The 27,891-nt window shown below is 34.8% G+C and overlaps 1 protein-coding gene across 5 annotated transcripts in view; it reads left to right on the top strand.

The window, feature by feature from the left end:
* Positions 1–27,891, top strand: part of OPA1 (OPA1 mitochondrial dynamin like GTPase) — a 59,143-nt gene that overhangs the window by 4,362 nt on the left and 26,890 nt on the right. For 2 of the 5 annotated variants that reach the window (XM_039380889.1, XM_027738064.2), the window contains exons 5-27: positions 1,156–1,209; positions 2,064–2,131; positions 6,692–6,802; positions 11,381–11,434; positions 12,490–12,594; positions 13,605–13,691; positions 14,404–14,517; positions 14,837–14,917; positions 15,045–15,119; positions 15,454–15,525; positions 15,678–15,777; positions 16,320–16,450; positions 16,962–17,034; positions 17,126–17,198; positions 17,945–18,060; positions 18,771–18,835; positions 19,264–19,340; positions 22,166–22,331; positions 22,690–22,842; positions 23,460–23,568; positions 24,209–24,288; positions 25,444–25,584; positions 26,930–27,046. In XM_039380889.1, the coding sequence (XP_039236823.1) occupies positions 1,156–1,209; positions 2,064–2,131; positions 6,692–6,802; positions 11,381–11,434; positions 12,490–12,594; positions 13,605–13,691; positions 14,404–14,517; positions 14,837–14,917; positions 15,045–15,119; positions 15,454–15,525; positions 15,678–15,777; positions 16,320–16,450; positions 16,962–17,034; positions 17,126–17,198; positions 17,945–18,060; positions 18,771–18,835; positions 19,264–19,340; positions 22,166–22,331; positions 22,690–22,842; positions 23,460–23,568; positions 24,209–24,288; positions 25,444–25,584; positions 26,930–27,046 (2,222 nt within the window). The remainder of the gene's footprint in view (positions 1–1,155; positions 1,210–2,063; positions 2,132–6,691; positions 6,803–11,380; positions 11,435–12,489; positions 12,595–13,604; positions 13,692–14,403; positions 14,518–14,836; positions 14,918–15,044; positions 15,120–15,453; positions 15,526–15,677; positions 15,778–16,319; positions 16,451–16,961; positions 17,035–17,125; positions 17,199–17,944; positions 18,061–18,770; positions 18,836–19,263; positions 19,341–22,165; positions 22,332–22,689; positions 22,843–23,459; positions 23,569–24,208; positions 24,289–25,443; positions 25,585–26,929; positions 27,047–27,891) is intronic. The other 3 variants (XM_027738067.2, XM_027738069.2, XM_027738071.2) reach the window with 3 other exon arrangements.

The following is a 27,891-nucleotide window of genomic DNA, read 5'->3' as shown; positions in this document are numbered from 1 at the left end:
AGATGAGGGTCCTTAGACACTAAAAGAAAGTGGATCCTGAAAATGTATGGTTTCATTGAATATCTCGTCTGAAAGTGTTATGGATACAGGTAAGTGTAATGTATTTTTAAAAGCAAGAATTCTAGTAGCAAGTCCAGAGAACCAAAATGTGAAATTGAATAGCAAACTAGAATTCTTGTACAACTCTAACAGATTGAAAGCTTGATTCCTTCAGTGAGTCAGAGAAGCTGGATATGACCGGCTAGAACTTGGTGGGAGTGGCACTGGATCGTAACAATATCACAGCTGTTACAGGAGAAATGAGTTGGATTATTAAGAATGAAGGTTCTTAATACTGCAAGCATGTGAAATAAGAAATTTGTAACAAAAGTATTTTTTTGGGTTGAATTTGGATTGAATGATATTTTCCATCTGGACATGGCCCCAGAACTTTCTTGGAGATTTGGATTAGGTAGGGGCTGCATTTCAAAGGAGTAGCTAGGAGTTTTAAATCCTTCACAAAAGACACAGGAATGGTCTGTCTATTCAGTGTACCCAGGCAGTTGCAGGCTTAATGGTTTTCATGTTTTGGGAGACTTAAATGAGACATTTCTATCAGTGGTCTTTTTAAAACTAAGAAATTACTGATTTGATCATCATATCTGACTTGCTAATGAGCACACCCAGTCATTCTTGTAATAAAGTGCAAGATTATTCCTATTATATACCTTAATAATTATCAAACCACATAAATTTGTATTCCTGAAAGGTGATATCTGTGAGGTGTTATTCTTCTAAGTGTGTTTGTAAATATTTTCGTATCATTGTGCCTAAGAAGTGTGTTTTGTTTCTTTAAAGTACTGTCAATGGAAGAATTAATTTATTAATCCTACAAACTCAGCAGGAACCTAGGTAGGGACCAGGCTCAGCAGAGAGACAAGTAGATTACCATCTCCTATGTATTTTGGCTGTTTAAAATTTTGAGAGTTTAAAGTTGTGTTGTTATTGACTGGTATTGTGAGATGTCACCTATTATTTGATATTATACTCACACAGGCATAGTGGCCATTTATGATTGTGTGGTCCTCCAAATGAGACAAAGATCCCTCATCTTTATTTTGCATTTTGTTTTGTATTTATAATTTTTATTTCCCCTCTTCTGCTGATTTTTCACAGGTTACAATTTGGTTAGTGAAGTCATAGGAGCTTCTGATCTACTTCTGTTGTTAGGTGTGTAAAAGCCCTTTTTCCTGCCCTTAACCTGCCTTTTTAAAACAAACTTTAAAAGCTCTACTGTACTAAGAGGAGTGAATATCAATATAGACACAACTATTTACAGGAATTTAATATTCATTTACAAATACTTTCCAGCTATTTTAAAAATGCTTCATAGAATTATAAAATATGCTAAGTTGGAAGGGACCCGTCAGAATCATTGAGTCCAACTCGTGGCCCTGCACAGGACACCCCAAGAATCACACCATGTACCTGAGAGTATTGTCCAAACACTTCTTGAATTCTGTCAGGCTCAGTGCTCTGACCACTTCCCTGGGGAGCCTGGTCAGTGCCCAGCCACTCTCCAGGTGAAAAATCTTTTCCTGACTTAGATCCTCCCCTCTGACAATGAATAGATTAACAATTGATATGTGTCTGCCACAGTCTTTAGCAGATGCTTTTTATTTCAGGCTTTTTCCAGAGGCTTCTTTTTAAAATCTATGTTGTTACAATAGGAAAGTTGCTTTTTTTTTTTCTCGTTACATTAACACCAGTGGAATTTGTATTATGCTTCTGTGTTTCTCAGAGTTAATTTTACAATATTTTGAGAACTTTTAATAGTCTAACTGAAGCTGCCTACTGCCTTGTGATATAACTAATCTGAGTCACAATCTAGGTAAAAAATTTTCAGATGAGTTTTAAACTGATTTTCTTCTTCAGTTTCTTAAGATTAATCTTTTTTTATAGGAACTTCAAAGATTATTGAATTACTCATTCACAGGGGTTGAAGCTTTAATTTTATGGTAGGCATAGTTTGAGAATTTTTAAGTGCCTTTTGCATCTTATGAGTTTCTGTAATTATGTTCTAGGTGCTCCAGGAGAAACAGCATTCAGGGCTACTGACCAGGGCTATGACAATGACAAACAGTTCAAGAAGGTAATGACTCACTTGCAAAACTGAACGTTTCTTGATAAATGGGTATTTATTTTTTGAAACTGCATCAGTAGCTAGTTGCAGATTTTATTTGAAGCACCTTAAAAAGAATTTATCATTGAAAATTACTTGAGTATGCATTACTGCTTTTCATATATATGAACAGTGCAGTGATAATAAATATTGTGGTGTAAGGAAATTTGAGGCAGTCCTAAAAATCTTTAGGAATTGCATTATTAAGAAAATCAGGGGTTTTATAAAAATGTGATTTTAGGTATTTTATGTGCATTTGTAATTTTTCAGGGCATGTTCTCAGTGGCACTTGAGTTTCTAGCTTATTACGGAAATTGGTTTAGGCTTTTATAGTTATTTTTAAGCATTTCTGCTTGCAACCTCATTTGTGTTGACATTTTCATAGTTGTAATTCTTACTTAACGATTCCTGTCTTAATAAAGAATTTCCATTTCTTAAAGCAATCTGGTTTTTACTTTATCTAGATAAAGCATACATGACATTTTTGTTACTATTCTCTGGGAAAAAAAGTTACTGTATTTTGATAACTTAGCATTTATTAGATTTAGCATTTATTTTTTTTTTTGTTTTCATGAGCAGTAGATCTTGTTTCTGTTAAATTCCTAAATTGTCATGTTGCTCATTCTTTAAAGGCTTTTCGTTTTTCCTCGTTTTATTTTTAAAAATTCTTTTAAAAATGGAAGGAAAGCAATATATATCAGGGAATTTGTAAATAATCATATAGTTATTTTTGCAACTAAAAGTGTCTGAACTGGGGCTTTTCCATAAATGACTTTTCTGTATATGCAGGCATGTATACATTTATTCTACATTAATACTGCATGACAATGTATAGTGAAACCTGTACAAAGCTCACATCTTACTACCATTTTTTTCCCTTATAGAATAGTGATGAATTTCCACATGCTTTTTATTTCCCATTTGTCTGCAAACTGTCCATTTGTATTACTTTTTTTCTCTTGAGTGATTGCTTAGCACAGGTTTCACTGTATAAAACATAAAATATACCTTACTATTGATTTGTGAAGAAGTGGCCATCTGAGTTTATTGTCTTTAATAACTAAATTAACTGAAATTTTTACTGAATACCAGTAGTACCATTAAAACTTGTTATTATCCTGTATTTTTTTTTTATGCAGTGTCATCTGCATTTTAATGTTGCCAACAAAACTTTGGCTATGGTATGGAAAATATCTACCCATATGAAATCAGTATGATTTAGAAAATTTAGTCTGGTCTACTGATTTTTGTTATTCCAATCATATCCAATATGTTGTGCTTAGAAACTGTTGGTTTACTAATTAATATGATCCATTTTTGTCAGAATATTTCAAACAAGTCACATATGAATACCTAACAAAACATAATCATTGTTTGTTGCTGGGCAAAATTATTATTTTCAAGACAATGGATTAGATGGCCTTTTTACATTCAATGCTTACCACTGTCCACCAATACTAGTTTAAGAATTGTGATTGTATGGATGCATAAAATGCTGTAGTGTGGTATTAAATGTGTCTGAGCTTACTTTCTTTGTTTCATTGTGAAGAGATTAGTAACTGATAAAGGAATCTAGGAATTGCTTATTGGGAGAAACCTTCTGGAGAATTGTTATTGGGCATGATCCTCAGATGGGTCTCTAAAAACTTTGAGTAGAATGAATGAGAAACCAGTTACTTTGCTAAGTAACTGAGCAAGTGAAATGTGCCCTGAACACCGAATCAGACTGTACTGCTTCCTGTCAGCTACTGTGTTTACCTCATAATCTCTCACTTAATCCAAAAGGTACCATATTTTTAGAAGAGAATTAAATTAAGTGTGGAGTGTTCAGATGGTAATTTAAATAAATGGAGTTTAAATCTCTTTGTACCTGGATTAAAATCTCATGCCTTGAAGAACCTGCTGCACTCTTGAGGAGTTGGCAGCGTGTCGTTGCCTCGCTCGGCCCGCACTGGGTCACCTCCATCAGTGGAAGAAGCAGCACAGTGTCCCACAGCCCTTCACTACAGCTACTGCTGGAGAGGGAAAAAGAGACTTGAGTAACAAATATCACTTGACTGTGATCTGTTTTATTTTTTTAAAAAACATCCTATTCTTTTCGTTCTCACAAGTTGCTCCATAAAATTTCCATAATTTTCTCTTTTTTATTAATAGGACCATTATATTCCCAACTTAGGTACTCTGGGTAAAACTATGACATTTATTCAGATTTTTAAAAATTGGCCTCTTTACCCTCCTTATCATTTTCATACCTTTGCATTGCTTTAAATTAAACAGAGAGTCATACTCAGCTGAAGTACATTAAATTAGCTTTTAATGTCAAATAACGGAGGGGAATTTTAAAGTACATGCGGGAACAATGTCAGCACTTGTTTTGCTTTTTTTTTTTTTTTTAAATTTATTTTGCACCCAGATTCTCATTATGACTTTGCAGGGTTTATCTGAATGGGTCTGTCAACTATTGTTATTCCCCTTTACATTGTTTCTTTGACAATTTAAAGAATGAATAAAATGATTGTAAAGAACTTGATTTTTGAAATTGCATTAATGGATTAAGTGTTGATTTTTCTAGATGAAATTCTTGAAAATAAACCTAGTTTTACACTAGAATGATTGATTTTGGCGGAGGGGACACACAATGTCCAAAGAGAGAGATGTAAATATTTTTGTTTGTGTCTTGATTCTTAGCAGCCTGGGTGTTGTGTGTATAGTTCTGTGCTATTTAAAGTTCTTGATTTTTAATATTTTTATATTATTATATTTTTATATATAAAAATATATACATATAATTTTTATATTTTTAATACAGTGGTATGAATTAAGAAATAGAATATAAAGGAAATAATATTAATAAGATTACTGACTGATATATACAAAGAAGAAAGGATTACAGAGAAGCCTTTTAAATCACTTTATTTTTTATTTGAATATTTTATTAAATGGGGTAACTGTAGTTGAAAAGGGCTTTTCATACTTTACTATGGAATAAGATTCACATGTACCAGATGTCTTAGAAAGTAATTGGTCAATAAATAGTTAGATTTAGTGACTTCAAACATTTGTTACATTTCCTGTTCAAATGCTAAAAGGCCTTCATGGCAGATTTTGTTCAGTGTTTTTTCTGCATTTTTTTGACTCATAACAATGTTTAAATAGACTGTGTCAGGTCATATTGAGAGTTTCCCTGTCTGCAAAAATGGCAAAATATTATTGTTGTTCCGCAGATATTAAGTATAGCTGTGAGGCTCTCTCTCCTTGCTGCTGTATAGAAATGAAATCTTTTGCCTGGTTCCTGGCGCTGCTCTAATGCATTTACTAGTCTGGCAATAGAGACATTTATTAAATCTTAAAATGGTTCAGTAAAATACAAATGAGAAGATTTTTCTGTGTTTGAAATGATACAAATCCCTATTTAACAAATGTTTATATTTGGTCATTTGGTTGTCTCTCTCCTTTTTGCATTTTCTCCTGTGTTGTTTATCCTTATGTGTACATGCCTGTGTGTGTATTTCATGCAACAAATGTATAACTTGATCATAGATGTCTTGAATCCTTACACCAAAGTTCTATTTCAGGGTTTGTTTTCATTCCTGAAGTACATTTTTGAAACATTTCATTTCACTGCATGTTTTCTTAGAATATGATGTATTATTTTGTAAAGAGCATTATTTAAATAGTTCATTAATCCTTTTATCTGCATTCTCTGAAATAACCTGTTCATAAAGTTATGGGAGATACTGGCATGATATTTCTAAACTAATTTTGAAAGACAGCTTGCCATTATAAGAATATTTTCTGTGGAGGGAGAAGAGGAGAAAACTAAGCTTTGTGGAAATGCTGAATGAGTAAAGGAATGAGGATTAAGTTTTAGGGATTTTTGAAGTGATCATGAAGGATTATGACAGCATCAATTTAAGTTGCAGTGTGTTGCAGAAGTGGAGAGGGAGCGCTTTTTTTTATTTTTAATGCTCTAGAAACTATTCTTCTGATAGTTTGAGAAAATTAAGTAGCAGGCAAAAATCACCTTTCTATAAACTGTCTGTGTTTTGCTGGGTATAAAAACAAAAAGAGAATTTTTATGACAAAGCTGAGCCTCTTAGCTGTTGTGCACAGCTGTGTGTAGAATATCCAAAACACTGTAGATACATGGATAGTTAGATTCTGAAAAATTGCTGATGCTTAAGAACTTCTGGTGTGAGTAACTGAAATGAAATTCTGAACACTTTGAGAATATTTTAAAGCCAGCATAGTTGAATTTTTAAAATATTTAGATGCCTAGTCAACGTTGAATGTAATTAGGAAGTGTAGCTAAATGGTGATTGTTTTGTTCTAGCTGGATTTGCAAAATGCATAGTTTTGCTGGCTCTATCCACTCCAGGTAGCCAGAGATCTCGCTAATGAAACTTCACTTTTGTTTGAACTGACCCATTCATACCTGGTTTTCATCTGTCTTTGTTATACCCTTTGGTTTAACTTTGTTCTCCTTACACCCCAAATTTTCCTCTCCTTTTTATTATAAACTCATGGCAGGGCCTGCTTGGGGAACTCATTCTGTTACAACAACAAATCCAGCAGCACGAAGAGGAAGCGCGCAGAGCCACTGGCCAATATAACATGGGCTCATCCCAGCAGAAGCGAAAGGTGATGACTTAAGGGACGATATGTACTGCATTCACACTAATCAAATACTGCAGCCTTCTGCATTTGAGCTAGAAAAATCTAACTAATTAAATTAGGGGCCCAAATAATTACTACAACCAGCTTCACTACAGTGTAGTGTGTATGTATAGTCCTGTTTCAATTTAACCAAGTTGCATTTAAAGCGTGATGTTAAAAGCAGAACAGGTCATTTGTGTCACATAGAAATTGAACGTATGTTCTCTGTCTATAAAAACTGTTATTTAGTGTTCATACATTAAAAAAACCTTTAAGGAAAGTATGTGAATTAATGTCGTCTGTTTACTGTTGCTTATGGTAGCTTTATCTTGTAACAGGGTAACTATTTTCAGGCAATACCTGTCTGGGAACTTTTTTCCCTGTTTTATACTGTTACCAATCTGAAAATGACAGGAACTCCTTAGAAACAATTTTGCACAGACAATGAAATACTGCTAACAATAACAGTATCTACTGTATATTAACCAAAGGTAGTCCTTTGGTTTCCATCTTAAAGCAGAATTTATACTGATATGTTGTGGTTGTTGAACGTCTGCAGTTCACTTTACTTACTTAATTTAACATCATGTTATTAATTATTATATGGCTGAGATTAATTGGAAATTCTTCATAAATTGGGATATTTTAGTTGTCTAATCTGTTACAACGTGTAATTCTTGACTGCATTGATTTGTTGGCTGCTTCTGTGCCCCCTCAAAAGCTTTCTGATTACTTGTGCTCTTCAACAGCTTTGGAATTGAGCACTGAGTACAGAACCTGATATTCTGTACATCTGAAGATAAATCCCACAGAAAGAGGAATACACTAAATGTGAACTAATGTCTAAACTTTTAGACATAATTGTATAGCAATTAATGTAATTGTCATGCTTTTTAGTCAACAGAGGAAAATCACTGTTCTCTGAAAGTATAGTAGCATTTCATACTCAAATTATTTTATTTTCTTTTCATATTATTTTTTGTGTTTTAGACTTAGAATCCCTGGCCATTCTAAACTGTTAATGCTCCTTTAATTAAAAAAAAAAAAGATAGTGAAAGACATTTTTTCCTCATTTAATTTTTTTAATTTATTTAGTTAATATTCTGTCTGGATTTAAAATAACACTGATGTATTCTATCTTCAGTTATACTGAGTCTAAGCATTGTACAATAAAATATAATGTAAATTTAATTATTTGAGATTACTTTATCTCAGTATGTGTCCTACAGTTGTTCTTGCATTCATTCCCTTCCAGATGTGTATTTTAGTAAGAGTAAAGATGCCTTCAGTGGTCTAAATATTCTCTATTTGTTCAGTAACTTTTTTTTTAATAAAGGTAACTTCTTCAGCCTCTGTCAGATTGTATACAGTTTATTGAGAGAGCTGGAGTATGGAATAGTAGCTCGAAGTTTATAATAAAATGTATGAATTGTAAAAATTGCTGGAAAGGCAGTACAATATTTGATATATAAAAATTTATCAGCCTAATAAACACAATCAGGAAGGAAAAATGAGCTTGATATTGCATTTGTTTCTGACTGAAATTCTACTTTGTTAGTACTTTGTTGCAACTAATTCCACAATTCCCAAGCTGTGAAGCAACTTCAAGGATTATCTTTGGAAATATTATCCTGCCCTCTGTGGAAGGTACTTTGTGTCTTCTGATTGTTGAAGGTCTACCTACCTTTCCATATAAAAGGTTTTAATTTAGTATTCAGGTCTCCCATTTGGCATACATACCTTATGACAAGGAATGTGTCTTTGTCACATTAATCTTTTTGCTTGCATCAAATTAAAAGAGATGTTAGACTATTTTCTTTAATATCTTAATATGGTGATAGGACTCAAAGATCCTAATTATTGATCCAGATTCTCCTTTAGAAGAATAAATTATTCCTGTCATGGAAATAAACCATCATAAGTCCTTTTGAAAATATGTAAACTAATGTTTATTTTTTAACTGAGTTGGCTTCCTTGCCTCTCTATTAGAGAAGTTTTTACGGCCGATTTTCTTGCACATTTTTCCATTTTAATTTAATTACTCAGTATTAGATCTATCACAGTTGTAAATTAAATAATAGTAAGAACCATCTCACACTCAAGAGAGAATACTATAACCAAAAAGTTGATTGTTTCCTGTTGGGTTTTTTTGGTCAGCCTTATAAATATTTAGCAGTATAATTTCTGAGTTTATAGAGCTGCACTGTGCATGGCTGCTTGAATGCATTTGGTCTGGACCTTGATAGTTTCATTTATGTGGAAATCATTGTAGTTTTGTAGATGATCAATTTAAAATTATTTGTAGTATTGTTAGAGAATATACAAGAGCAGTAACTGTGGTTTTGAAGGTACTGGATTTTCAGAGGCATGTCATTATTTTGTACAATATGTAGCAAATATTGTTGGGAAGCAACAGCTCTGCAAAATATTTGAGGAGCTTTCGGTAATCTTAGTAAACAGGTATCTGCATCTGTGTGCAGGAATCCTTGATTAAAAATGGCTCTCCAGTTTTCTCACGGCTCTTTATGCTGGCAATGGGGAAAGAAGGAGGAATCTTGATATACAAACCATGCTTAACTGGATTAAACAAAAACTGATGTGCCTGTATAGACATACTTTAGTGGTTAATTTTTTATTTTACTTTTTTTTTGGTGAAATCGTAGATTAGTCGTGTGGCTATCGATACTTCAGATTGTTAGTTTGAGCTTTTCAATATTGGCAACTTAAATATTTTTAACACTGTTTGTGGAGTACCTGTTCAAAGCACTGTTGGTACTAACACTGAAATAACACCTGCACTAAACAATGAGGCAAATACATCATTCTTGAGCTGTTTGTTATTTTTGACATAGCTTACCTCATTGTCCTTGTCAGAATTAACCATCTAGTGCCAGATAATTCTTTGCTTCGTATCTTGCAACTTGTGCGCTGTGTGCAATATTTTGACTCACTGTGTTGAACGTAAGCACACAGCCCATAGAGACACTGCTCGTGTGGTCAGAGGTGTCTGTGGGGATGGGTTTCAGAGATGCATCACAAGTCCTTTGAGAACAGCTTGCTTAAGAGCAGAGAACAGGAAAATACTGACTGTTTTGAAAGTCTGTACCACATGGAAACACTTTGTTTTCCTTTTCTTTCCTTAATTTTCTTGTTTCTTATGACTCTCCACACCATTCTCTTTGCCCTCCTACTTTTATTTTCCCCTTATGTCTCTGAGGTGTTGAAAGTGTGTGTATATGTAAATATTTATTTACATATACCACCTTGTGGCTGCACCATCAAGTCCTCTCTGCTAAACTAACCCTGTTTCTGATGCGCTTTTGCTACAGCTGAACTAATTAACAGAAATGAAAAGCTAATTGACAGCACTTCCTCTTTGCTGTTACTCAACCAAGAAAATAATTGGACAAAGATGGAAGTGTCAGCTTGGATTTCTTTCTATAAAGTGCAGACAGAATTCTGTACATTACAGTCTTAATAGCTAAATAATATTGATCACTATGAATAATTGTAGATTTTTGTCTTGTTTAATCTGTAACAACTGTTGTGAAATTATAGTAACAGAATTAATTTATGTCTAAATGACAGCTGTCCTCTGCATAGTAGATAGTATGCTCTTCTGAAGCTGCCTTGAGTTGTAAATGTCACATGAGCTTTATTACATAAAGTTTATTTAAATATTAAAGCTTCCAGTAGTTGTTTAGATTACAATTTTTTCTAAATTGAATATTTCATCTGTCAACTATTGGATTTTATGCTGTTTGTAAATATTTACATCATAGCAATTTGTATTGCACCATTTATACTTTTGTCTGTGTTATTAAAAGGGGATTGTTTTAAACAACTGTTTATTAGATCTTGATGAACATATTTTATGAATTTGTCTAAAAATGGTTCTTAGTGCCTGATCTTATTACATTAATGCCTTGAACTTCAAAATATCTTGTACTATAATATCTTAATTTTTCCAGTTTTTAATGTAATTTAAATAATTTTGAAATAACCCTTCAAGACTGTCCTACCTAACTAACATCTATGAAGTTGTGCGGCTTGTTTAGATTTATAATTCTGACAAAAAGTATGAAATAAGAATCCTCCTGAATATTCAGAATTGGTGAATACTCACTTGAAAGTAGTTTCTGTAGCAATCAGGTGCCTAGTGATTTTATCCCATTAACATCATGCTAATTCAGAGCATTAACATACGAGATCCTGAGAATTTGACCACAAAACTTACATTTAGTTCACTGGCCTGAAAACTCCCTCAGCACTGTATAAAGTTGCTTTTCCCTAAGCCCACTTTCCTAGTGTTAGGTCTTGAAGGATTATTTTTTGCATTTGCATGTACTGAAATTCAGACAGTTCTTTGATGTGAATCTCCTGTAGCAGGTGGAGGTTTCCATCAGCCTTAAATCTCAAATGCTAATTGAAGAATTTTACTTGCTTTAAAATGCATGTTAAGTCAGTTTTCTTATGTGGAGCGAAGCTTTCGATTTGTGGTTTGGTTATTTGCAGTGGTTGAACTAAACAAGTGATAGTAGCCATGATTGTTTTTCTTTGTAGGTTTCTGACAAAGAGAAGATTGATCAACTTCAAGAAGAACTTTTACGCACTCAGGTGACTTTTCTGAGTTACTGATGTCTTAAGTAGTGATTTATGGTCAGCAGACTCAGATTTACTAGACAAAAGCACCCCTGAAATACTTTTGGTTAAACTGCAGTGCTTTTTTCAGTCTGAGTTTATCAATACAGAGTTCTGTGTGTTGGCACAGACCAAAGATCAATCTAGTCTGTTCTTTCTCTGACAATGACTTACAGAATGCAAGACCTCATTCCAACAAAGTTTTAATCTCCTTGATTAGCAAGGCGGAACTAGTTATTTTTAAGCTAAATTTTTTCAGGGCTGATGCATGTTAATCATATTTATCAGTATTTTGGTTTGCTTACTCACTTTTCTAAAGTTAATGTACTTACTCTTTTATCTATTCACTTCTAAATTGATTGTCTTTTTGGCTCAGCCACGTTGTTTTGAGACGGGTTTTTGTAGCCTCTTCATATATTTGCTAGTTTTGCATGCATTTATTATTTACATTTTTTTTACTAACAGCTTGAAATTTCTTTTGTTCTTAAAAATATACTCAGGCCAAACGCATTACTACATCATATAAAATGGTTTTCGGAGTAGATACCAAAAAAAGAAAAAAAAAAATATAATCTTCAGAGTACTATCATAATTTCCTAAACAGGACTGAGCTGGTACAGTTGTGTCTTGAGCTGAGGTTGTGTGCTGATTCACATTTAAGCCCTGTGACCTTTTTGGTTGAATGGCCAGTTCCCACTGACACTAATTTCTGTCTGATTTCATAAGCGTAGCTGCTTTGAAAATGATGCTTAAGATGCCTAAAGATTGATTTATGTATTCCCATACATAATCAGTATAGGAACAGTGTGGTCTTATTAGGACTTTGGAAGCAAAGGAGTTTCATTGCAAAAAAAAATTCTCATGGTCTTTGCTTGATGGCCTTGTATTTTTAATAGCTAATGGTCACAAAGGTTTCTGTATTTTTGAAGGACTTGCCTGAGGGATTATACATTTTCCATAGGTAAAACTTTGCATATGTGAGTGTACTATTTCCATAATTACACAAGAATATTTGTCCTTCTGTTTTATAGCTCAAATACCAAAGAATGCTTGAGCGACTAGAGAAGGAGAACAAAGAATTAAGAAAATTGGTACTGCAAAGAGATGACAAGGGAATTCATCAGAGGAAGTTAAAGGTATTTATGTGCTGCAAAACCCCACAGAAATGTAATTATCCCACATTTTCCACTATTTCCATGACGCTGTTCCATTTTTTAATTCATATATGAAATTTTAACATTAGTTTTAAGATACTTCTGCTAATTTTTTGACTCATCCAGGCTGTTATACATCCCGTCCCTTTTTTTTTTTTTTTTAAGTACATAGCTTTTGGAAATGGCTTCAGTTGAAGAGCACAAATGGGTTACCACATCTAACTAAATAACCTGCCCAAGTGATTGGGAAATGGGATTGGGTTATTTGATTTAGCTTCACTGTATTTTCTGATAATCTTGCTTCCAGGTCTTCTTACACCTTACCTTCTTACACACACAGTCTGATACCTTTATGCTGTGTCATGGTTCTTACTGAGTTTGGTAGGAATAAGTTATGGGGTCAGGAAACATCATTTAATGGCTCTATATAAATCCAGGGAGACTGAACTAAGTATGCTTTTGCTTTTGCCTGCCAACATCCTGAGCATTCTAAAAATGGATGTTTTCTACCTCTCTCTGCATCACTCACTGACCAATATTGATCTTGCTCTTTCCTCTGAGAACTGGAAGATAAAGAGTTCTTATTTGTACAGAATGAGACTGATAACTCTATACCTTTGTTAATGCTTATTGTTCATCAAACTAAAGATGTAAGTCAATGTTTAATGGAAGGAACTCAGTTCAGCTTCTTAACTTGGAAACTGAATTTTGAGCTCTGTTGTTCTCTTATGCTGTACATAAGTAAGAGCTCTCATTTTCCTCCTTCAGCAAAATGCTGTAGTATTTTCATCCACAGGAGGCAAGGAGTGACTTTACTTGGTATTGTACTTCATGAAACAAAGATCTGAGCTGCAGTGTAGACAGTTGAGAATTCAAACCATCAGGAGAGAATAAAAGCATTTTTACACGTGAGTTTACAGATGAAGTAGTCTGAAACTCAGTTTTTGTTGTCTTAATTGGCTGTGTTTTCTTTCTGTACTTCTTTTTTGCAGAAATCCTTGATTGATATGTATTCTGAAGTACTTGACATACTGTCTGATTATGATGCCAGCTATAACACTCAAGATCACCTACCTAGAGTAAGTACATAACAAATTCAGTGATTTTTTTAATGAAACACCAGTCTTATAATTGAATAAAGCATTTAATTATATTCTCTGTCTAAATTCAGATACTGCTGCTGTGCTCAGCTTTTAATTTTAAATGGTTTCAGTCAAGGTACCCCATCCTCCTCGGCTTCGTAAAATGGCTGTTGTTTGCCAGTGTGTGTGAGTGGAGCTCAGAGGGTAAGGTGTCCTGGCTGTCTCCCTGCAGCAGTGCTGATTTTGGAGGGGGCTGTGGGAAGGGGTTTGACTGTCCTGACTGCTGGTGTAGGGGACAGCCAGGAATGCTTCCTGCTTGCACAACCACCTGCGCTGGTAGCTTCTATAGGAAACCACTACGATGGGGAAATGACAGCAACTACTTCAGAATTCAGCTTCAGGATAAGCATCTATTAGATGTGTAGTGTTTTGCTGGCTAAAAGGATCTTGTACAAGAAGAGAAGTGCTGCCTGCCACGAGAGAAGCAAGTCCTTCCTCTCTTCATTAGGTGGTGCTTTGTGGACTGTACTGTCTTAAGTCAATTTTTTTGCGTGACTACAACTTAGTACTTCTTCAAAGATTCCATATGCATTTATTATCAAACAGAATACACCTGCTCTTGAGACAGATTCATGTATTTCTAGTCAGCCTGTCTAAGCTTTCAGAATGTCTTGCTGAAAGCCAACAGCTGTTTAAACTCTCACTTAAGGTGGTGGTGGTTGGAGATCAAAGTGCAGGAAAAACCAGCGTGTTAGAAATGATCGCCCAAGCCCGCATATTCCCCCGAGGGTCTGGGGAGATGATGACACGCTCCCCTGTTAAGGTAAGAAGCATCCTAATCTCTGAATCAGCATTTGCTGTATTATTCTCTCTCTGATCATGCCATTAATTGAAGTATATGTAAACATATGTTTATAAAATGGCCTCTAAGCAAGAGGGTTGTTTCAGCCAATGATAAAACCTCTACAGGCCAATATATAATCCATGTATACTGTCTGTATAGTAGTAATGCCTACATTAAGTAATTCTTGGCTAAATAAGCATTATATATAGTTGTATTTCTACAGTGGGAAGTGCACATACTTCTCACGTTTCTCTGTGTTAGATTTGCTGTGCTTTCTCATTGGGCTTTTACCATTTAGGTAACCCTTAGTGAAGGTCCCCACCATGTGGCTTTATTCAAAGACAGCTCTCGGGAGTTTGATCTGACCAAAGAGGAGGATGTAAGTATAAAGAAGTGACTGGAAGTCAGTGTGACTTTTATTAACTCTGAAAAAAATTGTGTCTTTGTGATCTGTAAGGCCCTGTTTAATTGGAGTGAAATTTGATATTTTGCTTTTCTTGTAACAGCTTGCAGCTTTGAGAAATGAAATAGAAATCAGAATGAGAAACAGTGTGAAAGAAGGGTGCACTGTTAGCACTGAGGTAAGACTTCTCAAATATTTAATGGCAAATGTCTGTACATGTATATCTTTTGTAAGTACCCTTCAAATAGGATACTGTAGTGAATCTAGTTAGTGTATACTTAATAGTTTGCACTTGCAAAGTGTATTTTGACTGTTAAACTGTTAAAATCAGTTTTATATAAGTTACTTGCATTTAAAGTTGTACTTCCTATTTAAAATTTACAGGTTGTTACTGATTAAAGCATATGTGTGTAAATATGCATTTATATAGTTTTATATGTCTGTGTTTGTGTATGCAACTACATGCAAAGTAGGTGTGTGTATAAATTTTGAATTTCAATTTTACCTCACAGACCATCTCCTTAAGTGTGAAAGGTCCTGGTTTACAGAGAATGGTATTGGTTGATTTACCTGGAGTCATTAGTGTAAGTATGGAATAAATAAAAAAAATATTTAAATTAACACATGAAACTGAGGTAGTGTTATTGGTGAGAACATTAGCTGTTGGGGGTTTTTTTAACATCTTTGTTTTCTTTTTTCTTTCCTTTAAATATATATTTCCATATACATATTAAAGACTGTGACATCAGGTATGGCTCCAGATACAAAGGAAACTATCTTTAGCATCAGCAAGGCCTACATGCAGAATCCTAATGCCATCATCCTCTGTATTCAAGGTAATCAGAGTCTAGATAGTTATCCAACTGGCAGGACATTTTGTTTTAATCATGGTTCTTATGTACCTTAATCTTCGTTCGCGAAGCCTAGCCATGATGGTTCTTATGTTATTCTGGGATTTACCCTGATTGTATTAAATTACCTTTTGTGCTGATTTGTATGGTGTACAAAACAGAATGCTGTGGAATGTCTGTTAACAAATTAAGGCAATCTGTGCAGAATTTGTGGCAAAAAGCAACTTTTTGATAAGAGTTTTTAATCGTTAAGGAAAAATGGTGGTGATAATATTCAAGATTTCTTCCGAAGTATTTTTGGAGGCAGCATACAATAATGGAGTTGAATATTTTGAGCAAGCTGGTATTGTTCTCAACTTAAATAGAACAAACTAGTTTTTTATGATGCAAATTGTCACTCTGTGTACCCAAAAATGGGTCTAATTTTACTGGTTTTAAGTTGTAACATGAAACTTACTTAACACCTACCGTGTCTTCAGTGTGTTAGATTACATCGTCCCTGAAACACAACTTTGTTTGTATTTTAGATGGGTCGGTGGATGCAGAACGCAGCATTGTCACAGACTTAGTCAGCCAAATGGATCCCCAAGGAAAAAGGACAATTTTTGTGTTGACAAAGGTTGATCTTGCAGAGAAAAACGTGGCTAGCCCAAACAGGGTGAGTTGAAACTGTTTTTATCACATTGTGGTGGCTAAAGTCACACATAGTAAAATACTTGAGACGCTATTGTAAACATTGGACCTGACCTACCTGTTATTGATGGTTTTGAGTGCTTATTTCTGTATTCAGTATGATTTTTTTTTTTGATGGTTGTTGTTTTAATCTCTCTCAGGCCTTGCTTTTAGTGATCAGCTGTGTGACTGCAGTCTCAGCTTGCTACAATACTGATTTGTTTCATGAAGGTGACCTGAACAAGTTCCATTTCCCAAATAGGCCTTTTTGCTGTATTTTGTGTTTGCTGTGTTATGTCGTATTTGTTTTATGCCTTTATTTTTTTGTTTGTTTTAAATATCAGTAGAACTCATAGTCCCATGACAAACTGCATCCTGCAGTACTCTATGCAGAGATGTAACCAGATCTGGCTTTAAAATTGTGCCAAAGGAAATGAAGGAAAGGATGTCTCTGTGCAAAGTTAACCATGGCTTTTTTTAATCCTTTGTTTTCATAGATCCAGCAAATCATTGAAGGCAAACTCTTCCCAATGAAAGCTTTGGGTTATTTTGCAGTTGTTACTGGAAAAGGTAAAGAGAGCTCTAGCTCTGCTTATTTTGTCCTTGGTAGCAGAGAAAACTGTCTAGATGGAACTGTTGCAGCACTCTTTTCTTTCTCCAGGAAACAGCAGTGAAAGCATTGAATCTATTAAAGAATATGAAGAGGAATTTTTTCAAAATTCAAAGCTATTAAAGTATGTTGCTATTTTATTCTTTTTACTAAAATGAACCTGTGTTGGTAAATCCTAGCATCAGTTTTTCTTGTTGAACTTAAAAGGATTGCAATGTGGAAACACTATTTGAGATTTAATCTGCTTAAATTAAGTACAATGTTGAGGTGACCAAGTTGTCCTGGTTTCCTAATGCTTGCTCTAAGACAGTGGAGACAGACAGGCAGCACTTGATTCCACTGGAGTTCTGGGCCTCTCTTCTGAGGTTTTTCTGTGTCTCTCCATTGGCTCTACAGAAACTAAGTTCCAGCCTGTGTCCAGGCACTTAGTACAGCAGGGAGGAGGGAACCCAGCCCGACTGTGACTTGTGGTGCCTCTGAATATCTGTTATCTTAGTGTGACAATGTAGTATTCAGAGGGTAACCTGGTGGGAAGTTGATAGAGCAGAGTTTTGATTTCACAGGCTGGTATTTGTCAGGAAGATACACTGCGTGGTCTTTGGGACTGAGTACCTGCACTGCAGCCTCTAGAATAAAAAATTATTTGTGGTGAGGGGTTTTTGTTTGTTTGCTTTGTTTTGGGGCTTTTCCCCCTGCTTTGGTGATTATCTACACTGCATATTTTGGAGGAAGATACTGGAATTTGGTTTAAGCGTACATTTACATGTTATTTTCTGCTATAAAAAGCAAAGCTTTATTCTTGGGAGGAGAAATTATGGGCCAGAAAGCATTGGTAAGCATCAAATCTCCTCTAGCTGTCTTTCTTTATAGGACATCTATGCTGAAAGCACATCAAGTAACAACAAAGAACTTAAGTCTTGCTGTGTCAGATTGCTTTTGGAAAATGGTGAGAGAGTCTGTGGAGCAGCAAGCAGATGCTTTTAAAGGTAAACATCTTTTCAAAAAAACAAGTGAAATAGCAACTTGCTGTTAAACAGGTAGTTCTTCCACATATAAGGACATATAAGGACTGTAACATATAAGGACTGACTTTTGCTAACATGCTTGGGCAATTATGTTTTATGTGTTTTATATGGTCAATATTTCTTCTTAATTGATGATCACCCCTGTAAATCTTTATAAAAAGACCCAAAAAAGTAATTCATGGTATGAAGTACCCACTTGCTCTAAAAACCAAAGGAGCAAATAAGTATGAAGAGAAAAATCAAGGCATTTTTGGTGTTGTTTTTTTTTTTATGAGCAAAACACAGTTCTTCCACTGGATTCAGATGTTGTTTAAAATAGCTTTCTACATAAAGGTCAAGGCAGGACTGACTTGTGCAGAGATGGAAGTTGAATGGCTCTTTCCACTATGTTTTTTTAATGCATGGATTCTGTGAATTAAAGGCAGAGTAGCAAGCGTGGATAGAATCCTTCTCAAATCTTCGTTTGTGAAGCCTAACCATGATGACGATGATTTGGGCATAGAGAGCCAAGAATTCTGCTCATTTGCAGACACACTTAAAGTGTGTCTTTTCTTATAATTTTGTTATAATCAAAATTGTGGCAATTCTAGGAGCTGCTAAACTTTTAAGATAATGATCAAGTTCATATAGACAATTAAAAAAAATTAAGGCCTTGTTTCTGATTTTTGCAGCCACACGTTTCAATCTCGAGACTGAATGGAAGAACAATTACCCCCGATTGCGAGAGCTGGACAGGGTAAATTTAACTGCTTTAACTGCTGTGCTTCAAAGGGTTGAAGATTAAGAATTAAAATTTATGCCATTTAATCTCATTTGTAAAGATTTGTTAAAGTTAACATAAAGTACTGACATTTTGAAGTGTGAGGACAGTGTATATTATTCTAGGGGAAGGAAACACTGAGCTCTGTTTTATGAAATACTGTTCTTCAACATTGTGATACTTCAATACTTAAGTCCTTCATTCTTCTAGTACACAGTTATCTGACCTAACTTGCCCCCAGGAATAGGTCAGTGTTTCTTTGTGATCATGACAGAACATGACCAGGAGGTATCATTTGAGGTTTAAAGGCTGTAAGAAAAAGATTTGGGTTTTTTTTTTTTTTTTACTTTTTGTATAGAAACATGATCAAACTATACTTAATCTTATTGTTTCCTTTTGCATAGAATGAATTGTTTGAAAAAGCAAAGAATGAGATTCTCGATGAAGTCATAAGTTTGACTCAGGTCACACCAAAGCACTGGTATGGTAATTTTTTTCTTTTTTCCTTTGTTTTTGTTGTTGTTGTTGTTTGTTTGTTTGTTTTTGTTGTTTTGTTAACTATCAGAAGTTTGCCTTTAAAATATAAAGAGTTCTAGTAAACAAAATTCTCAAATACAAGTAAGAAACTGGTTTTCTTGGACAATGTATTATCATGTCCTTTGTCCCTGTGACAGTTGTCTATGTTTGTTATTCTGAATTGGGAAATACTTGTATAACCCCTCCACAAAAATTATATGATATCAGTTTGTACTTCTGTTTTTATACAGTAGAATGAACAATAGATATTTCTCAAAAATGCAAAGGAACAGTCATAATAAATAAGTTTTCAGATGTTCATTTGAAGTATGAATGAGTAATTCCTCTTGATGTTTGGGGATTGTCCTTGTGTGTTTCAAAATAATGTATTTGATGTTGGAAATCGGGGTATCACAGATTTGGAAATTGAAAGAATGTGTAATTCCTTGTTGTAAAAAGAGCTAATCTGGATGTTTGAGAGTTCCATCCTCCATGTGGATCTCGTTGGTAGCCTCAATCACTGGCACTGTACTACGCTGACCTACTTCTCTGTAAGGCAGCACAGGTGAGAGAGAGAGAGCTCAACCTAAGCACTTTAATCGTGTAGCATCACTGCATAGTAAAGCCACTGTACATGTAGGCTGAGAGGAGAGTAGCCAACACAGAGGGTTACTTTGACAGCCTGTATCACAACTGAGAACAATAAAAAAAAGATTTCTTTAATGCCTTTATGTTCAGTGACCTGAACTGAACTGTAACTTGGTCAAAGGTTAAAAAATGAGATAAACTGTCTGACTCTAAATAATGTTAGAATAATGCTGGGTATGTGGCTGTGTTCAGAGAAAGGCTTGTATGCAGTGTGTTAGTCTGAAATATTGTTCTAGTCCAAATGTAATGCAGGTTGTTGTTCTGGTGTTTGCTGTTGTTGGCTGTGTAATAGATGCTGAAGAACCCTGGCCCACATCTAGTCTGCTTCATTTCATGTTATGGATTGGGTGGGTGCACAACATGAATGCTTCTGTGCATTTCCTTTGAAAGTTAAAGTGTAGTGGTGATTCTAGATTTATTACACCTAATGAGCTATAAATTACCACTGCAAAGCTAAGGCCTGAAAAAAATGCTTTTATGAAAATGTCATTATATTCAGACTAAAAACAGCAATGCATTTGATGAATGCAAGTGTTTCTATCCTGTTAAAATTTCCATTCCTTCCAATTAAGTTTGATTAGATTAAGCAAAGCAAAAATGTGTTCTTATTGATAATCAGTAAAGAAGGAATGAGATTGTATTTGTTCTTAATCAGAGAAGTACACTTCTCCTGCAGTGCATTTTAAGTGGTAAACTCCATAACAGATGGGTTCCAGCACACTCTGCAAGTGAATGCAAGTGAAACTAATTTGCCACGTCCCTGGTTCTTTTAATGGTGATCAAGAATGATCAATAATTGATCTCTGCTTGAACACTATTAAATTATCCTACTTTAAACAAAGCTCTTTAAAAGATTTTTAATCGGTTTTTTTTTCTGGTGGCAGTATTTATTTAAAGGTAATTTTTTCAACATTTAAATCCTTGAGTTCCTTTCAATTTTGTATAAATACTTTTACTATGCTGAATAGGCTGAACAGCTTTTTCAACAGTAGAAAAATTAGGGACTTTGTTCCCCATTAATACTGGTATGAAAGATGGACAGCTTCAAACTGTTTAGTTCTTAAGGAAGGATGTTTTAAGCACAAAATAGAAATTTTCAATTATGCTACTGTTGATATGGGGGGAGGGAGGTAATATTTATGGAAAATTCTTCAGTCTTTGTTGATAGATGGCCCAGTTAGAGTAGGGACATTATCAGGGAGGAGGCTTGCATCCTGAACTTCAGCCCATTTGGAAGAAAAGGACCTGAGTCTTGTACCACCAAAAAAGGACAGTTTTTTCTTCGTCTCTTAGCTCTCACCATTCTGCCAAATCTGGCATTCATATGATCTAAGCTGATTTAACATTCTGAGCAAGCATAAAATTAGCCTGCAGGAAACCCACAACCTGTACTAGAGACTGTGGCAGGAGCAGAAGGAGCGTGACTGACTCCATGGGTACTGGGTACCTGTTACACTGGCTCAACTGAGTTGTCTCACTGCAACTCTAAGGTGTATTGCAATTTAGAAAGGTTGAAGTTGGATTGTTTCCATTGTTACTTCATGAAAGGCACGATAAATGGGACAGTAGTGCTTCATTTGATAGTGACATGAAGCTCATTTTTTAATGAATGTCAATATACATTTTGGTAAAAGGTTGGACTTGTCAACTTGCTTCATTGTTTATCAAATCTGGGAGCAATCAATGAAAATCCCAAATGGAAAACTACAGCATGTTCCTACAATCAAATCAGAATACTGTAGAAACAAAACCCACATGCTCTTTTGGGAGCATGGACTGTAGTCAGATCATGTCAATGCTTTGCAATCAGCCCCCATGTTGTTCCCCCACCTCCCATATGTAAACACACACACAGCTCTGCCTGGTTATCCTGGTATAATTAAAGGCTGCAAGGAGCTGTTGTGCAGTGCAGGGGCAACTGTGAGAGTCTTAGAGGCCAACTTCTGAAGCTGTCTTTGCTGCTGAAAACATTGTGCATTTGTGTCCTTAGTTCCATGCAGATTTTGGTTGAAGTTGTTGTGACATTAAGGAGTATTTCCTGTGTTCTGTAGTCTTGTTTTCTCGGTGTTTCTAACAAATTGAATGCATACCTGTTAGTTGCTTGTTTGGAAACCATCACATGTGTTACAACTTTCATTTTAGGGAGGAGATTCTTGAGAAAACTTTATGGGAAAGGGTATCTACTCACGTGATTGAGAATATATACCTTCCAGCAGCACAGACTACAAACTCAGGGACGTTTAACACCACTGTGGACATCAAGCTGAAGCAGTGGACTGACAAGCAACTGCCTAATAAAGCAGTAGAGGTAAGAATTTAGTTATTTAAATAAAAAAATAAAAAATTACAATCTGTGCAAAGCTTATTAAAATGACAGCATAACTCCAGAAGAGTTAAGGTGATGTTTGAAGGACTGACTGCAGTTCTTTTAACCAACTTACATGTCAGACGAGACTGGCAAGATTTTGGTGTTCAGAAGCATACAGAGCAGAAACATTGTATTTTGCTCTTCTGGTGAATTTTGCCTACTACAGAGCAAAAAACCCTATTTTTTCCAGAAAGTCTCCAAATTTTCATACTTGTAAGAATTGTCATAAGTGTTCACTTAGCAGCTGGTGCACAGTGTAATGGTCCATTTCAGGCTGAATTGTTTGCTAACTTTCTAGGTGGCGTGGGAGACTTTGCAAGAAGAATTTTCCCGTTTCATGACAGAAAAAAAAGGAAAGGAGCATGATGATATCTTTGATAAACTGAAACAAGCTGTCAAAGAAGAAACTATTAAACGGCATAGATGGAACGAGAGAGCAGAGGATAGCCTGGTATAATGTAGTGGGTTTTTTTGCCTTGTTGACTAAGTGCTGTTGAAATTTCTTTACTGAAGTTGCATATTCAGTATTTTTGCATTCTTTTGTTTTAATCCTGAAATGACAGGGAGGTGTGTCCATCTCACATTTTCTATATAATGTTTTAATGCGTTTTCTCAATTCATTTCATTGTTATCTTTTATTAGTTTCCCCCTAAATAACATCTAATAAGACTGTTTTGGTTGGTTCAGAAAAGTCATCCATAATCCACTGGCTGCAGGACAGCCTGGTGGGAATTGTTTAGCATCAGCTCATTTGTTCTGTTTGGTGTAGTCACATACACTAACATCATTTCATTACCATCTTTATAGATTCTGTAATCCAGAGGGGTTTCATATCTTCTCCTGTATTTTTTACTTTATCTGTGCTAGGCTATAGAAAAGAGTCAAGCTAAAGGCACACAAAAATATTTTTGGCAGTCCTTTGAATGGTGTCTCTTAAATAAATCACATGTGCCCAATACAAGCTGCTTTATCAGACATTAAAAAATTAAGATAATGCTAGAAACGTTACTTTTACTTAATCTTGAGTAAATTGTTTATTGCATGCTAGAATTCCATTCTGTATTGCAGCGAGTGATCCAGCACAATGCCTTAGAAGATCGGTCGATATCCGATAAACAGCAGTGGGATGCAGCCATTCATTTTATGGAAGAGACGCTCCAAAGTCGGCTCAAAGACAGTGAGTTGTGTGATGTATTCCGCTCTTCTGTGCTTTTTAATCTGACCCAGTGTCTGGATCTAGTTCACTTCAGTGCAAGCTTTTCTATCAGCACAACTGACACAGTGGGGACTGTTTGAAATGATACTAATACTGATAGAAATATTTAGCAAAGTGCAGCCTCAAGTGCTTGTGCTCCTGCTCTTGCAATGAGGCAACTGAAAGATAAGCACTAGAGATCTGTAAAGTCAAAAAATGGTACAAATGCACATGTAGGAGAGCAGAATAAATGCAAGGAAAGTAAGTGGTCTCTTTATAGTTTCTAGCATAATCAGTTTTGATGCAAGTTGCAGCAAGGTAAGATTTTTTTTTTTTTTTTTTAAAGCCTGACTTGGAACCAGGAGGGCTGTCTCAGTGGAGGGTTGTTGTGGTTTTATATATTTCTTTGAAGCATGTTCCTGTTGGCAGTCATTTTTAAATTTTAATAAAATACGTCAACTGTTGCTTCAAGTAAAAGACACGTGACTCGACTCAGTGTGGCATCTCTTACGTTGTTTGACATAAAATGTCCATTCTTCTTCATGTACCCAAGTTTAGAACTGTACATTTGGGTGGTTGCATATATTTTGTGTGATAGTTAATATCATGCTTCCTTTTTCAGCTGAATCTGTTATTGAAGATATGGTGGGTCCAGACTGGAAAAAAAGATGGTTACACTGGGTAGGCCGCACCAAAGAACAGGTAAAAGGAAATAAATTATAAAGAATTTGTAGTTCACTACTTTTGGAAAACTTTGATTATTACTTTGAGTAAAACATTTGAGTGAATTTTAAAAAATACCAACCCTCTTCACACATTTTAGGTGACTGAAAAAAAAAAATTACTTTTCATTGTTTTAAATACCACAAGGAATTTCGTATTTTTTTTCCATACTGTAGCTACAGATTGGTTTGTAAACTGTTTTTCATTCTTCAGCTGAATTATATCTTTGCCATTATGCCACTGACTTGTGTATTAAAGTTCTTCCAGTAGAAAGAAATCAATGAAAGCAGGTGGAGACTGGGCTATTCTCTTCTATAATTTTCAAGCATGCCTTTTAAGTAGAAGTCACATGCAGTTTCCTATCATGCTCCATTTGGATTTAATTAGTATGTGATGGCATTATCATAGCATTCTAATAACAGCTGTATCTTCTGATTGGCCACATTCATCTGAACCTCTCTTCTCATTTGCTCATAACTTTTGGAAATTTCTTTTGAATTTAAATAACAACTTCCATTCAATGCCCAGAGACAACTGTCTTTTAATATTACTTTTTCTAGATATTTCTCAAACTCAGTCATACTTTAAAGAAGCAAGTAGAGTTTGAAAGAATACAGTAGAAAGTATTTGTTTCAGAGAAAGGAGTTTTACAGTCAGCTGTATGTAGCCAGGTGTAGGGGAAAGGTAGCGACTTCAACCTATATTACTTGAATTTCATGAACAGCAACTTAAAGGTATGAATCCATGGAGAGTTCTTGCTGACTAATAGGCAAAAAGTACAATTCTAATCAGTGTCACATGTGGTATGTGAATGTGAACCCTGCTAGTGGATATTCATGGAGGGGAAAGGGGGCTAACACCTATGATTTTTTTTCCCACCTTTCTATTCTTGTTCTGAATTTCAGTGCATAATGAAAAGCAAAAATAAAAAATTGACAGTGAATTATCCCTTAAAAATATTATATTTGAAGTGTCCTTGCACAGCTACCCTTTGGAGTCACTTAAATGTAATAGTTAATAGCATCAGAGGAATTTTCTGTTCTGGCTTATTAAGCAAATGGAGTGTTTATTGAGGAGGTGCTGATGATCTCTGAGTCTATAATAATTAATTCTAACTAATCATTCCTATTCTAGAATATTCGTAATGAAACAAAAAATGAACTCGAGAAGTTAATCAAGTGCAATGAAGACCATGCAGCTTATCTGGCAAATGATGAAGTGACGACTGTCAGAAAGAATCTGGAAGCAAGAGGAGTAACAGTGGACCCATGTCTGGTAAGATGCAGAATTGTAACAAGACATATGGAAGCCCCCTGTGAACACTTGAATGTTCTTTCTAGATAGCATACAAGAGACTCCCTCTGAATACTGAATTTGTAATCCAGATGTTTCCAAATGAGTTACTAAATGAATTCTTGCACGCAATTCACACACTTCTGTTGGCTGTCAGACAAATGCAGTACAACACTCTGGAATCTGTCAGTTTAGACTGAAGTCAGAATCTGCTGAGCAGATTTTCTTACCTACATTATGACAAAGCTTATTTGAAATTATTGTTCAGGTGTTACGTAGAAGAATCAAGGCCTTTGTGAGCAAAATACAGTGAAAACATATTGTGCATCCTTAAGCTTTCAGTGTGGTTGTATGTGAAGTTTGAAATTCATTGGTGCATTGAAGAGAGAGAATTTTTTTAAAAATACTTGTAGAAAGGCAGGATTTTTTAAGAGTGTCACAGGGAATTGTATTGTACATTTGAAATGTTCTGGAAAAAGACATATCTCATTGCAGTGTAAGGCCCTTAGGGGTAATTAGACTTCTTATCTAATTAAAAGTAAGATTTTAAATAAATGAGAATTCATACATTAATAAGTAATAGATGTAGATTTCCTTTAACAGTGATTTATTTTCTGGAGTAACTTTGGCTACCTTTTCAACATTAATATCTGTACTTATTCTAGATAGAAGAGTCATTTAAACACCTGCTACTCCTTTCCTATACAGTACTTACCATTTTTTGTAAAGGTCATGTTAGTGATCCATATCCTCTACATGAGGAAGCTGAGTGCAAATTGAGTTTTCCTTCTAGCTAAGCAATTGATTTTCTTAATTATATTTTGTGGGTTTTTCAAAGAGGCGTATCGAGACACATATTTAATTTTGAAGAACTGAAATATAAATAAGCCTAATCAAGAAAAGTTACAAATGTTTGTTTACATAAGACCCATGAAATATTTCTCTATACTTTAATCTGGTTTAATTGGTAAATTAATGGGTACAATTAAAAAATGTATTCTCGGTGTTAATGTAAAGATTATTTTGTAGTGTATAATTAAATGTATTTTGGCTGCAGACAGTATTTTTAAGCACTCAGTTATGTTACATGCATGGAAGAGTGGATTTTTAAATTGACAGTCATCTGTAACGTTTGCCAAATGTAAATAACACATTAATCATAGCCCAGTTGCAGACAAATTGCTGAGAAATATTTAAACATATGTTTCATGATATGGATAGTGGAATTTGGAGTTCCATTTTAAAATTAAATGCAATCATTAATCTATGCACGATAGCGAGTGTATGTGTTTATTTATTTAGTCAAATTTAAGTACTGTTTTCCTAGATTAAAGACACATGGCACCAAATTTATAGAAGATTCTTCCTGAAGTCTGCCTTGAACCACTGCAATCTATGTCGAAGAGGCTTCTATTATTATCAGAGGCATTTTGTGGACTCAGAGGTAAACTGAAGAACAGATGTTCTTCATCTACACTGGTGTTTTACCTTACTATTTCTATCTCAATTGAAAAAAAGATCTAAAAATACTTTAAAGTAGCCTGACCAGTTAGCTGGTGATCCCAGATACGTTTTACATGAGGCTTACAATGGATAAGATACCATCCTGGTGGTAATTATATAAAATGACCACTAGGTATCAGCCATCTCCTAAACATCTAGTACTAATCAATGTGTATTGAAAATACACAAGCAGTATTATACTTTTGTTGGTATCTTGTTGTTATCCATTTCTCCCACTTTCCCACTGATAGTTATTTACCTCAGTGATACAAAAAAAATTCAGAAAACATCTTTATGGGTTTATAGGAAAAGTATGGTCAGTAAGGGTTTAGAGCAAATACTTGGTGCTACATCTGATCAATAGGGAAAAAAATAACTATGGAGTTTTCAAACATCTTTATAAATGGCTTTCCAGTTTCATAAACCCAAGCTTGTGCAACAAATGACAGTATGCATGAATTCACACAAAGAATATATAGTTTTCTTACCATTGTATTTTAAATCAAAAAGAAATTACTGGAAAAGGTAGAGCTCCTCACTTTCTGTGGAGGTTTGATTTTATTTTAATGAGCAACAGTGATTACCATGGAGCCAGAAATCTTTGCTACTTTAGAAATGTTTTTGCCTTTGAGGAATGAGGCAATGATATCACAGCATGGAGAGCTGTCTCTTCGTGACACTTAACCTCCTATTCACATTACCGTCTTTTTTAAGGTGTCCTAATGTGAAGTTAATGCTCCCTCCTGCCATCCTTTCAAGTGTAGAAACTGTCTCTTCTGTTGTTAA

The sequence above is a fragment of the Pipra filicauda genome, unplaced genomic scaffold (genome assembly GCF_003945595.2).
Source record: "Pipra filicauda isolate LSUMZ 115617 unplaced genomic scaffold, ASM394559v2 scaffold206_size1356665_pilon, whole genome shotgun sequence".
In the NCBI taxonomy this organism is placed as follows: domain Eukaryota; kingdom Metazoa; phylum Chordata; class Aves; order Passeriformes; family Pipridae; genus Pipra; species Pipra filicauda.
The sequence above is the reverse complement of the archived record's forward strand: the minus strand, read 5'-3'. Positions and strand labels throughout refer to the sequence as shown.